The sequence below is a fragment of the Coptis chinensis genome, chromosome 6, assembly GCF_015680905.1.
Source record: "Coptis chinensis isolate HL-2020 chromosome 6, ASM1568090v1, whole genome shotgun sequence".
NCBI lineage: Eukaryota > Viridiplantae > Streptophyta > Magnoliopsida > Ranunculales > Ranunculaceae > Coptis > Coptis chinensis.
The window spans coordinates 34,232,539-34,247,071 of NC_141461.1; the positions used below are offsets into that span (position 1 = coordinate 34,232,539).

Genomic DNA, 14,533 nt, shown 5'->3' on the forward strand with positions numbered 1-14,533 from the left:
AGAATAGTCGACCTCAAACACAAACAACACAACTCCAGACGTAGTAGACAACAATGCTGTCACTGTGCTCACCAACATCACGAATCAACGTCTAAACGAGCTCACTCAACGTCTGGAACGATCTGGAGAAAAAGCAAGCACTGCCCAGATCGTCCAGAAAATGCTCCAATCTTACACGGCATTACCCTTCACTACGGAAATCAGAGACAAGCAGCCTCCCCCTGATTTTATTTAGCCTAAGTTTCCAATGTACGACGGAAGCACATGCCCAGGTCAACACATAGCTCGTTTCAGCCAAATACTGATGCTTTACAGCTCACCCGACTTTGACCACCTCAAGTGCAGACTTTTCCCAGCCAACTTGAAAGACGGAGCATTGGATTGGTTTTACACTTTAAAACCAAACTCAATCAACAACTTTGACAAACTAGCAGATAAATTTACTATAGAATTCATCCACAACAGGAAGAAGCAAGCCGACCTAGACTCACTCTTTCAGCTAAAACACTCACACGATGAGTCCATTTAATCTTTCCTAGGTCGTTTCAAGAAAGAACTACTGTCGATGGAGCCAGGACTCAAAGAAAGTTTTGCAACTTTGGCATTCTCTAACTCCCTGGAAGACAACTCCGACCTAGCAGACTCCCTCATAAAGAACATACCAGAATGCCTGGATGAGTATACATACGAGTAGACAAGTACATAAAATATGAGGAGCGACGTGAGCAGTGCAAGGGCAAAGAAGTACTTATAGTCAGCGACACTGGAGATTTCAAGTCAAAGAAGCGGCAGTCGAATAACAATAAGTTTTCTAGGTCGCCAAGTTACATCCTGAAGAAGATTCATACAACACCGTTCTTCAAGCCTAACACCAACAAGGTGATAGAAATCCCTAGACGACCATACTGCCAATTTCACAAACTACATCACCATGAGACAGACGATTGCTGGAGTCTCAAACATTACCTCCAAGATCTAGCTGAGGAGGGCATGTTGAAAGACTTCTTACCAGATAATGACCTAAGGCATAAACTGAATGCAAGAAGGAACCGTAGCCGAAGTCGTAGCCATGAGCGACATATTAGAAGAAGAAGTAGAAGTCGAACATCAAGACGATCTAGGTCTGCAGAGCATTCAAGGCACCACAGACGACAACATTCCTTAGATCACGAGGAAGAAAAAGTAATCCACGTGATTACCAACAGCTCCCATAATGACACCTCTAGTCGGGAGAAGCGTAGACGTGTGGGAGCATTGCAAGAAATCTATCACCTTTACACAAGGTAGAGATGATAACCCCTGTGAATCTTGAACCAATACATCAGTATCATTCACTGAGGACGACCTCAAAAAAGTATGCCTACCTTACAACGACGCATTAGTGGTCCAAGTGAAAATCAATGGATAGATAGTCAAATGCGTTCTGATCGACCCTGGAAGCTTATATATTGTCCTCTTCTATCAGACATACAAGGACATGCACCTACCAGACTCAGTGATGATAGACTCTCATGCACCACTTTATGGCTTCAGTGGAAACCGCACGGACGCATTATGAGATGTGGTCCTACCCATTTTTGTTGGAGAAAAAAAGGATATGGTGAAGGTCTCAACTTGATTTAGTGTCATTGATGTCAAGTCGTCCTACATTGCCATTTGAGGACGCAGATGGATCCACAAAATGTAAGGAGTTCCGTCAACTCTTCACTAAGTCCTCCATTTTTCAGGACCACACGACATAATGGAGCTCAGAAGAAACCAACTTGAAGCTCATAGATGCAACCACATCAGCAGAACCACCAACGCCACCTCTCAGGTCACAAAATCAAAGGATGCCCAAAAACTCCAAGACTCCAAAGCCGTTAGTCAAGCAACCACAGACCCATCCAAACCAGAAGCTGTGCTAGGGAAAATAGAACTTGGAGAAAAAGTCAATTTAGGCACAGCTGATGATCCAAAATTTGTCTATGTAGGGGAAGACTTAGACCCCAAGCTCAAGGAGCAGCTTGTTAATTTTTGATCTCTCAATAAAGATGTTTTTGCTTGGTCGTATATTGATATGTCATCAATCCCCAAATATGCATTTTATTACATTTATAATGCTTCAAATATGCCATTTTTATGCTTAATGAACAGACAACTTATAGCTTTTGCTACCGTTTGCAGGATACATGCCATTTAAGACGTATATTCCTAAAACGTGTATTTTAGTGCGAAAAGGATTGCTATTGATGCTACTTGGGAAGATTCTAGCTTAGGAGCAAAAGTGCCAGAAAGTCAAAGTCAACTCTAAAAGACTCAAGGACTCAAAGTTAAAAGTTATGGACTCAGGGACTTAAAGCCAAAATCAAGAATTCAATTGTATGAGCTTAAGTCAAAAGCCCACAAAGTTTAAAGGTTGTTTCTAGAAGAAAGGGCAAATATGTAATTGGTGTCCTATATAAACCAAAGAGATGTAGAGAATTAGTTATCCAATGTTTTAGGGTCCAAACTATTTTGGTTTGTTAGGAGTAGAGTAAACCCTATAGCTAATCTTTGGTCATTAAGAGTAGATAAAATATTTTAATTTAATAGTGTAATTTATTATTTACTTGTTTTCCATTTTTATGTTCTTCAAGCTTTAAGTGATTTAATACAAGTTTTCAATATTAACTTAATACAAGTTTTTATTCTTTTCTTTAATACAAGTTTTCTCTATTTATCTCATCTTTGATTCAATCCCAAAACACTAGCCATACTCATTTGACAAGTTCAAATGAGTATGACTTTGTGAGCAAGATAACCATCAAAACCAATTTCATTCCATGTTTCAATTCAACAACAAGTTAAAAGCAAGTTTTAATCCATCTACACTACACCATAAAAGGCCAAAAACGATGGTAATTGCCGTCCTAAATTGATATTTATAACGGGAAACGGTGTCCCAGAGTTTGTCGCGAATAGCTCTGTCGTTAATATTAACGACGGGAAACCACGTGGTAACGTGAATTAGAAATGCGACGGGTGCGAGACATTTAATGCGGTCGTTAATTATAGGACATTCAAAACCGTCGCAAATATCCTTTTTATGGGAACTACATATTTTCAAATCTAGAACGTACCCACCCGTCGTAAATTTGCGTCCTAAATTTAGGACACACATTTTTGTGATATATTGTTGTTGGGAAGTCATTTAACGACACTATTTCTCGTCGTATTTGTTTAAATTAATGTTTTTTAATAATTATTATTTTTTTGGTAGAGCCTATTTTTCCCTAACATCGCTACTAAATACTACATAATTCTCATTCTCATATCATAAAATCAATTACACAAACAACATACTAAAACAACACATTTCAAAAATTGATATATTATACATTGGTTTTCCAAAATTTACAATATTTTCGAGTGGTTGATTGCCAATAAATAACTAGGCTTTTAAAGTACACAAGGCATAATAAGAACATAATGGAAAACCACCTCCACTACTAGATATACTCATATCGCTGAAGCTATTCTACTTGAACCCATAGACTGCAGAGACGAAAATCCTCCCTTATCGCTTCTACTCTTATCAATCTGCAAACCATTCAAGAAACCAACATAAAAGGACTGGTTGACTAACAATAAAAAAGACTATGAGAAGAGTGGATATACATAAAAAAATTACGATTTAAAATGCTACCTGAATAGATATATAGTTTTGGTACAATTTTATCGAAATAATATGCAAATATGATGTCTATAATTTGATAAGAGAAACCAGTTTCTGAGGCTAGAGTTGAAAGTTGTATATCCCAAAAGTACCTTGCTTTTGTCAATCTCATTAGCTTTACGCTTCATAACATCCTTGGTTTCATTGATCTTGCTTTGCATTACCAGTTTATGCAATTTTTCTTCATGACTCTCCATCTCACAATACTGCTTAACCTGTGCAACAGTTACACTTTCTTTGTGGCCAAGGGAGATGACTTCGTCAGCTGCAAAAATCAGCTCAAAAGCTGATTCAACAGTGCCCTCCTCATCTAAAGGAGCATACTCAGGAATCTGTAGGGATTTAAGGAATTAACAAAATGGAATAACTCTGTTTAAGTTATAAAAGATGAAAGTCCTACAGTAAAATGGAAAAGTATATGCACGCATCCCAGACAAAACCCAACCCGAGTATCGAACTACAGAGGAATTCCAAAAACCTACTTTCAGGCTGTAAACTACAACGTCATAGGTTGGCTGGAATAATATAGAAATGCAATAGACATAAAGAGTGCACAATGTAAAGTATCCAAAACGGACATGGAGTACTTATTATAGCAAAAGATTATTCAAGAGTCCAAAAGATAAGATAGAAGGGCCAAGATAAAAAGACGAGAGAAGTATGCTCACCTAACTCACTCCACATTTTATAGTCAGATTGTCCTTCTTTAGTCTCCAAAGGAGGGATGTGCGAGAGGATATAATGTATCTTGTGAATGGCAAACTCCATGTTGCTTCAAAACAAATAAAAATAAATCAGGTAAGTTGGCAGATTTTCATAATGATGCAGGAGATAGTACAACTAAAAATTGTGAAAACGAAATTTACATTAAAAATTTTAATTGTGCTATTAGCATGGTGGATTACAAATGAATAAAACAACACTTGTGTCAAAGCAATATTATGGTTAAACAACACACTAACATGTCATCTGAAACTCACTAATCTGATTTTGTTCTTACCAGGTGAAGAATTTTGTGAAAATTGTGGGCATTTCCATGCCGTATAAGGCATAAAAGCACCACGATCTGGCCTAGAAAGTTGGGTATATAATTCCAACTTGGGACTGAACCGTACCTATAGTAAACACAAGTAGCTTAGACAGGTTAAGGGCATTCTAGTTTCTACAAAGCTTCAACAGACCCCTAAAATTGGCAATTTTATTATGCATAACTATTGATTCCATACCACCAGAGCAGTTTGATCAGTGACAAATATGACCACACCTTCTTCAACCAAAGAAGATCCTTCCTTGAAAAGTGAACCTTCAACAACACCTCCCATCATGCTACCAATACCACTATGAGAAGCTGAAACATTCCCCGGAGCAACTGTCAAACTCCCGGAGTCTTCAATGATGAGAGGAGAAGCAGATAGTACAATTCCAGTTTTTTGGCCATCAAGAAGACACTACTTGACAAGAGAACATTATGGTATTGCTAGTAGAAACCATTTACGGAAGAGACTAAGAGAAACAATCACACTAACCTGGTCATCTAACCATGCCACACCAATTGCTGCACTATCAAGAGTCCATTCCCTGTATACTTTCAGCTCCGACGTCACTAACTTTGCAACTTGATCCCATGATATAGCAAGCAATGAAGCTCTCTCTGATGTCTCTCCAGCCATATATTCTATCCCCGAATCAAAAGTTAAACAACATACTAACATGTCATCTTAAACTCGCTAATTTGATTTTGTTCTTACCAGGTGAAGAATTTTGTGAAAATTGTGGGTATTTCCATGCCGTATAAGGTATAAAACCATCACGAACCCAAGTGTATCTGTAGAATTTAACACCTAAATAAATAGACAAGATACAATAATTTATAGTGGTTCGGTGCCAATGCGGCGACCTACGTCCACGGGAGAAGAAAGGTTTTTTATTTTGCTTGAGATAATAGGAGTTTAGGTTATAGAGAGTTTATATAGCACAACATGAGTGCATATTCGTGTTTATATATTTCTATAAAGGATTGGAGACTTTCCTTTATAGAAAACATAATAATCTAATAAATCTCTGCAAACACCAACTAGGGCGCACCTGCGCTCCAACTAGCCTTGGTCACGGCGCGACTGCGCCCTTGCCTTTCTTCTCCCACACTCTCCCTCAAGTTGGTGCAAAGGTATCCAGCGAACCCAACTTGGAGAGAATATCATGGAACTTGGAAGCTGGAAGTCCCTTGGTAAAAATGTCTGCAAGCTGTTGGTCACTTCGAACAAAGGAGGTAGTGACAATGTTGGACTGTACTTTTTCACGCACAAAGTGACAGTTAATTTCGATATGCTTAGTTCTCTCATGAAACACTGGATTTGCCGCAATGTGCATAGCAGCTTGATTATCACAGTAAAGTGTAGTTGGCATATGCAACCCAAAATACAAATCCTTCAGAAGAGCGCGAAGCCATATGATTTCACTGGTGGTGGAACCCATAGCCCTGTACTCAGCTTCTGCACTAGAACGAGCCACTACATTCTGTTTCTTGCTCTTCTAAGTGACTAAATTACCTCCCACAAAGGTACAATAACCGGAAGTAGACCTCCAATCAACTAGACATCCTGCCTAATCGGCATCTGTGTACACAGTAATAGATGTATGCCCATTTTTCTGCATCCAAATACCGCGCACCGGTGACCCTTTCGGATAGTAGTGCGATTATAGAAACCTGCATTCATATGTGGAGTCCTTGGAGCATGCATAAAACGACTAACCAAGCTCACTGCATAAGAAATATATGGTCGGGTAATAGTTAAATATATTAGTTTACCAACTAATCACGATCTCGACCAATGTCGATTAAGAAGATCACCCGGTGTTGTCCAACTTGGCTCCACTATCAGTTGGAGAGAATCAGATGGTTTTACCCCCAGCTTTCCTGCTTCACTCAAAATATCCAACACATACTTTCTTTGATTCAGAAATATACCTTTTTTTGAATAAGCAATTTCGATCCCAAGAAAGTACTTCATAATACCCAGATCCTTGATGGCAAACTTCTTGTGTAGTAACTCCTTGAGCTTAGAAATCTCGATAAGGTCATCACCTGTGATAACTATATCATCAACATAAATAAGAACTATAACCAAGCCTGTCCTGCTAGATTTAACAAATAAGGAAGGATCAGCATCACTTCGCTTAAGACCAGTCATAGCTAGAATAGAACTGAGCTTGGCATACCACGCTCGTGGAGATTGTTTAAGTCCATAGATAGCCTTTTTTAACTTGCATACTAATCTGACCTTAGTCTCCTTCGGATGTCCAGGTGGGATGCTCATATACACTTCTTCTTTAAGATCTCCGTGTAAGAATTCATTTTTCACATCCATCTAAAATAATTTCCAGTCTAGATTCACAGCTAGAGATACAAGAACTCTAAACGTATTCATCTTTGCAACTGGTGCAAAGGTCTCCTTATAGTCCTGACCATACATTTGGGTGAATCCCCTTGCAACAAGTCGAGCTTTAGACCTCTCTAATGAACCATCACTGTTGAACTTATTTTTGAACACCCACCGACAATCAACAGTTTTCTTTCCATAAGGTAGCATAACAATATCCCAAGTGTTATTCTCGTCTAGAGCACGAAGTTCTTCTTGCATCGCCTTTCTCCATACTAGACGAGAGTTAGCTTCTCTAAAGTTCTTGGGTTCTTGCACGTCATCAACTGTACTTAGGAAAGCATGATGAGATGAAGTGATATTAGCATACGTTATATAGTCCTGTAGAGGATATGTAACGTTATGCAAAGAATAAAAATTCCTGTGAGTCACTGGAGGATGCCTTTCTCTATCAGATTTATAGTAATCCTTGAGAGTTACTGGAGGTCGTTTCTCTCGTTCAGATTGTCTAGAAATTGGAGGAGCTGGAGGGGCTAGAGAATCACCAGAGCGCACCCCGCGCTCAGTTTGCTCAGTTTGCAAGTCCACCCTGTGCCCCACCAGAGCGCACCTGCGCCCCATCTACTGGAAGTCGTGGATCACTTTGCTCAATTTGCAAGCGCACCTGCGCCCCACCAGAGCGCACCTGCGCCCCATCTACTGGAAGTCGTGGATCACTTTGCTCAATCTGCAAAGCAAGGCTGCGCCCACCGAGCGCACCTGCATCCCATCCATCGGAAGTCGTGGTTTACAGGCGCAGCGCACTCCGCCCTCGCAGCGCACTTTCGCCCTTGCTTTAGTAGCGCCTAATTCTTTAGTGGCTGGAACTGTACCTTCACCAACCATTGGGACAGGGGCAATGCCTTCACCAACCGCTCGAAGAGGAGCCAACTCAGCCGTAATAATAGCTGGGAGAGGTGCCAAATCTGCCAAACACTCCCCCTGGGACCGATTCCCAGGCACAGCTGAATCATGAAAGAAGGCTTCAGATTCCACAAAGCGGACATCACGAGAGACAACTAATTTCCTTGTCGCAGGACTGTAACATATGTAGCATTTCTATGTGGTGGAATAACCAACAAACACACATTGAGTAGCCCGAGCATCAAATTTATCTCGATGAAATAACAGACACACCCAAACACTCGCAGGTGAGAGAGATCCAGCGGCCTGTCTTTGAGCACTTCCAATGGCGATTTAAAACCAAGGACCCGACTGGGAAGACGATTAATCAAATATGCAGCAGTTAAGACCCCATGAGACCAGTAATGCTTAGGAACATTCATGCCCAACATAAGAGCACGAGTGGTCTCCAAAAGGTGTCTGTTCTTTTTTTCAGCTACGCCATTCTACTGAGGTGTGCCAACACAACTAGTTTGATGAATTATCCCCTGGCTACGAAGATACTCAGGTAACATACTGATAACCGTAAAAAGATTAGTTTTACCAATGACTAAAGCTTGCGAGAACTCTAAAGGCTAGTAAAACTAGAACTATTTTCGTATATCTAATTTATCAAAGTTTTCTACTCTCAATAAAATTAAGATATAGTGAAGTAGGAAGTTCGTCTCACTCCTAGTTCTTTAGCATGCGATGGTTTCGTGTCAACTAATCAATCATGAGTCTAGTGAGAGATTTACGAGGGGAATTCTATATTACGAGGTGAATTCAATTAACAAGTTACGAATAACGAAATGAGAGAATGCTAAGGGTTTGAATCTAGATAAAGAATTAAAGGGAATTGAATCCACCTTAACTCGACTTAATCCTACTAACAAAGACTCGTCGTGATCCAAATTGAATGCTTCACATATCAAAATAGTAATTCTAATTCCTAATTATACATGGCATTTCTACCAATTCATAACTAGCATGTGAGCAATTAATCCCATTCTCATGGTGAATTAATTGTTTATAAAGTGGAATAATTATCACGATGATTTCTAAGTTTAACAAAGATCAAGCTTCATCAAGGCTTCTTCAACCCCTCTAATGGAGGTTTAGTCTTGATTCATACAACTATCATTTCCCATTGAATTAAAACTAGACATCATATAAAAATTCTATCTTTATGCAATTTGTCTAAACATTAATTGAAATCTTAGGTAATAACTAGGAAATGAATAACAAGTAATAAAGGAATTTAGATCTAAATAATTGTAAATGACAAAAAATCGAAATGAACAAGAATCTACTATTTTATTTATCTAATGATGAAGAACGATGATTTAAGAGTTTAATCTAAAACAAGAATTGAATTGAAACTAACTTAATTAAAAACAACTAAAACTAGATCTAGAAGTATATATAATTTAGGTCTAATTAGCTACCATTAACAAAGAGCTAAGCTTTTGTTTTTATATGCTTCAAATCCAAAAATCATGCATGGGCTTGGAGCCATGTTTTGGGCCAGAAAATCGGGCCCAAAACCCAATTCTTTTAGTCCGGAAAGGGCTCTTCAGTTGGATTTGGTTTCAACAGACTTTTCATCCACTTCTACTCCTCTGATTGAATCAAGGATTAGACCATTCGAAAGCTCTTTCCGAGCCGGTCGTTTTGACGTAAGGTAGGCCCAATTCTGAGGTCTGAGTCCAAAGATATGGTCTTCAGAAGTTCTGCTGACTTTGTGTACTGTTTCTGCCCGCGTGGACTTTTGACTTTTCATATTTTGACCGGGATTTACAGAGGCTTTGTCTTCTTGAAAATTGGCCTTTAATCACAGAACTCCTTAGCAACCGACCTTTGCTCCTTTATCTCGCTAAAGTGGCACATTTCTGCACATAATGGACTTTATTGCCTGAAATGCATAAAAACACGTAATCAGTGTTAACTCTTATTTATTACTCACATAATTGGTCTAAAAGTATGATTGTTAAGGGGTTAAAACTACAGTTTTTGGCTCTTATCACATACCTTTACAAAACTCAATGCCATTGTCAGATCTAAACATCTTGATATTAGCACCAAACTGGTTAGTAATCATAGTATGAAAATCCTTGAATACAGTCACAACCTCAGTTTTTGATTTCAATAAATATAACCATGTAGCACGAGATTTATCATCAATGAACAACACAAAATACTTATAGCCATCATAGGAATTAACGGGAGTAGGTCCCCATAAATCAGAATGAATTAACTCAAACAACTTATTTGACACAGAATTCGAGTGTGGAAAAGATAACCGAGTTTGTTTAGAAAATTAACAAACATCACAAACATCATCAAAGTTTAAAGAAACATGTGGAATTTTTTTTGAAATGACATGACTAGATGGATGCCCAAGTCTTTTATGCAAAATAGGACTCTCAAGTAAATCACTAGCTTGATACGCCTTCTTATGCGACTTCAACAAGTAGAGTCCATTAGAATAAATTCCTTCACCAATCGTCCTTTTCGACTTTCGATCCTGAAAGACGATAGAGTTAGGAGAAAAAATGACATCACAATTTAACGAATTGGTAAGTTTTCCAAAAGATAGAAGTTGAACAGGGAATGACGGAACGACTAGAGCATCACTCTTGAGATTTTTATCAAAAAATTTCACTTGACCACTACCTAGAATGGGAACTGTGGAACCATTTGCTATGGAAATATTATGTTTTCCAGGTTTGGACACAAAATTATGGACAGAGGCAGGGCAGTTAGCCATATGATCAGTAGCCCCAGAATCAATTATCCATGAGTTACTGTTTTCTGGCATAGTAAAATAGGCATGTAAATTACCTGACACATGAGTTGAGGCAAACTGACCTTTGCTAGAAGACATGGACTTTGTGAGTTGTTGGAGAATTTGACTCAACTGATGACTAATATCTGAGTTGGACATTGATGTCTCGGCAACATTGGCATGCTCTTTCTTGGACAATTCCTTTTCCTTCTTAAGATGTGGATATAATTCCCAACAACGGTCCTTGGTGTGCCAGTTCTTTCCACAATGATCACAGTGAGATGGTTCCCTTTTTCCTTTACCCTTTTCAAATCCCTGTGAGCTTTTTCCTAAAATCGTTTTCTGCAAACAATACAGTAGATTCAGAGATTAAGGACTTTACCTCGGAGTTCATGGTTTTCTTTCTTGTTTCCTCCCTTTGAATAGTTGCACAAACAGCAGCAAGTGATGGAAGAGTGTTTTCCATTAGAATGTTGCTTTCCAGATTTTCATATTCTGGTTTAAGACTATGAAATACTGTGAAGATTTTATCCTCCTCAGCCCGTTTCAATAGAGTCTTCGCATCAGTGGTGTGGGGACGGTAAATGTTTAACTCATCCCACAATTTCTTCAAATTCCCAAGGTCTTATGTAAAAGTTTTCTCACCTTGTTGCAAAGCACTGATTGCAAGTTGAAGTTCAAACACACGGGTAGAATTATTCTGGTTTCCGTATCAATCTTCAATTGAATCCCACATCTCCTTCGCAGAATCAGAGAAAGTAAAAATCCCAACAATAGTAGACTCCATAGAATTTAGTAACCAAGATCGAACAAGCTGATCATTGGAAACCCAATTCTCATATTCAGCATCATCAATGGCAGGACATACCTTTGCACCATTAATGAACCCCAATTTCCTCTTTCCACCAAGTGATAGAGAAACCGCCCTAGACCAAGGTATGTAGTTCGTTCCATTCAAAAGAACTGATGACAGCCGACTTTGGGTTTGGATTTGGATCTGACATAATGTATTGTGTTTATCTAGATTGATTTAGAGAGAGATTAAGAGCGGAGTGATACCATGTAGAATTTAACACCTAAATAAATAGACAAGACACAATAATTTATAGTGGTTCGGTGCCAATGCAGCGACCTACGTCCACGCGAGAAGAAAGGTTTTTTATTTTGCTTGAGATAATAGGAGTTTAGGTTACAGAGAGTTTATATAGCAGAACATGAGTGCATATTCGTGTTTATATGTTTCTATAAAGGTTGGAGACTTTCCTTTATAGAAAACATAAGAATCTGATAAATCTCTGCAAACACCGACTAGGGCGCACCTGCGCTCCAACTAGCCTTGGTCAAGGCGCGACTGCGCCCTTGCCTTTCTTCCCCCCACAGTATCTTTATGTAATAAGTTGTGGAAGTAAATAAAGCAACTGAACAAGCATAACATATACATGATGCATAGACTCATTAACTCATTACCAACTCATAAGGGCTTTTATTTAACTGAAGTTCTAGTACTGTAAAGGTGTGAGATACACCGGACTTCTGTAAAATCGACACCTAAATTATGTTCCCGAAAATGCCACCATTATGGATATCCGTCTCAAAGAGAATCTCTTTTCTCTTTTCGTTTTACTTGTTCTCTTAGTCCCTTATATGAGCAACAAAATCAAATTTCATTTTCAAAGCACAAACACAACATTTACTGAGTGAGAATCATACACTCGGGATAGATGATATCAATTACCAACTATCATTTATTGTTAATCATGAGATCAAAGATTATAGACGCATTAGCTAAATGCTTACATTATATTACATAAAAATAACAGTAACCAATGGAAATTAGAAGAAGAAAGTTAATACAATCAGAACTCAAAAGAAGGCATCTATAACATAAAAATGAAGAGAGTCCTTAAAATGACTGGAAGGATGAGTATTAACCCATAGTCCATACAACATAAGCAGAGAGTAACCTTAGCATCCATTTTGTCAGCATTCTGAGCAGAGTATTTACACGACACAACAAGAATGAGCCCTTTTGACATGCCCACAGCAATGAAGTTGGCATGAACAGCCAAGACTTTAGGAGAACCATGATCACGCCTGAAAGCTTGAGAGGATATGGTTCTTGTAATCGCATTATTGGCATCAATATGTAAGCACCCAACTGCAGGTGCCCCCCTTCGGATACCCTTAAGCCTCATTGGTTGAGCTGCAGCACCTTCCTCCCAATGCAAACCGGAATAAGCGTGTTTTTTCTCAAGTTATTCAGCTAACTCTAACGGCTTCAAAGATGAGTGTGATTTCCTGCCGGACTTTTTACCTCTCTTCTTACTATCCAATTGACCTACTTTATCTTTAACAACTTCCATAATCTCACTTTTCGAACTAGTGTCATCTACTGCAAGACTGACTTCTCCATTTTTAGTATCACCTCCCTTATTCTGGTCTAGGTCAGACACTTCTGATCTCACTAACAATGAATCTTCCTCATTACTCTTTTCCTCGTTTGTAGGATTTTCATATGAAGAAACTGAAGACGGCAATGTAGATATCACATTCAACTCTTCAGCATTTTCACTCACATCACTAACACTTGCATCACTGAGCTTGTTAAATTGTTTGACATTATCCATGGAAGACAAAACCATAATGTTCTCATCGGCAAAGCAATATTATTGTTACGTGCTAGTACAAAGACAGTGCTGACTTTATATAATTCTTACAAACTGAAACTAATTACAGGTAAAAAATAACACGAGTTACAGAGCTTACAAGATACTGACCTCGGTTTTGATTTATTCTCACTATCTTGATGTGTATTGTTGGTATCTACAAAATCAACAATAAACCAATAAGTCAGCGAAAGGATATAAAAAGAACAGAGCTTCAAGTCTGAGACAGTAATACCTTTTATATCTCTTGAATCCAATGTCCTAGCAAGCTTTTCCAAACTAATGTAGGTAAAGTAACCACACCAAGAAAAATGATTTAAGAGGTAAGCAAATAAGTTTAAAGAACTATAACATGTAAACAAAGAATTAAACTGGTCATACCGAACATCTATGTAGTTAAAAAGTTTGAAACAAGTGTCTCTACTACAACATCAATGCCTGATGGTGAATAAACCTACAATTACAAAACGACCCATTAGAAAAGCAATAATAAACATAAAAATGTTACAATAGAAACAACTTACAATGGCCTGAAGAAACCTCTGATAAATCATAGACTGAAACTTCCCTCCTTTTCCCAACTTCACAAACTCCATCACCCCATCCAACGCCACTTCCTAAACAAACAACAAATATAAATAATGATAATAAAAAAAAGGGAGGGACTTTAGGGACATATTTCATCTTAACACGTAAACCATAGAAATCCAATACCTGCTTGATTACCCCAACATCATTGGTCTCCCTCCATTGACTTACAACAACGCAAGCTGCCAAAGCTTGTTCACAATCCATATACTATTAACCAATATAGAAACATATATTCCAACCATTGAGCTACATCAACCATTGCCAGCTTCAACTTTTGAAACATAAATATACATGGAAATAGAAACAAACAATCACACACATCGTTAAACATAAAGAAATATTGAGATTCAATTTGAACTTAAAACCAGTAGGCTAGTAACTTCAAATTTGTGTGCTACGATCAATTTCAAAAAAAAAAAGGCATATACGATCGACTTCATACATATATCAACATCGATATACTCAAAATATAATAGCTAGGGGCGGACCC

General features: G+C 38.3%; 1 protein-coding gene across 1 annotated transcript; it reads right to left on the minus strand.

Annotated features, from left to right (window-relative positions):
- Positions 1 to 3,336: 3,336 nt before the first annotated feature.
- Positions 3,337 to 5,367, minus strand: LOC147492675 (uncharacterized). The gene is made up of 7 exons (XM_086567590.1): positions 5,224 to 5,367; positions 4,924 to 5,145; positions 4,698 to 4,812; positions 4,366 to 4,469; positions 4,122 to 4,212; positions 3,790 to 4,029; positions 3,337 to 3,561 (listed from the first exon to the last, which is right to left on the minus strand). The coding sequence occupies exons 1-4, from the start codon at positions 5,365 to 5,367 to the stop codon at positions 4,366 to 4,368; spliced, it is 585 nt and encodes a 194-aa protein (XP_086423716.1). The 3' UTR covers positions 3,337 to 3,561; positions 3,790 to 4,029; positions 4,122 to 4,212.
- Positions 5,368 to 14,533: the final 9,166 nt, after the last annotated feature.

What these genes read in the sequence shown, in the direction of transcription:
- LOC147492675 (XM_086567590.1), bottom strand. Translation starts at nt 5,367, where the DNA reads ATGGCTGGAGAGACATCAGAGAGAGCTTCATTGCTTGCTATATCATGG. An exon ending in TGGCATGGTTAGATGACCAG is followed by an intron (nt 5,146 to 5,223) that starts GTTAGTGTGATT and finishes CTTGTCAAGTAG; the next exon opens with TGTCTTCTTGATGGCCAAAA. An exon ending in TTCACAAAATTCTTCACCTG is followed by an intron (nt 4,470 to 4,697) that starts GTAAGAACAAAA and finishes TTTGTTTTGAAG; the next exon opens with CAACATGGAGTTTGCCATTC.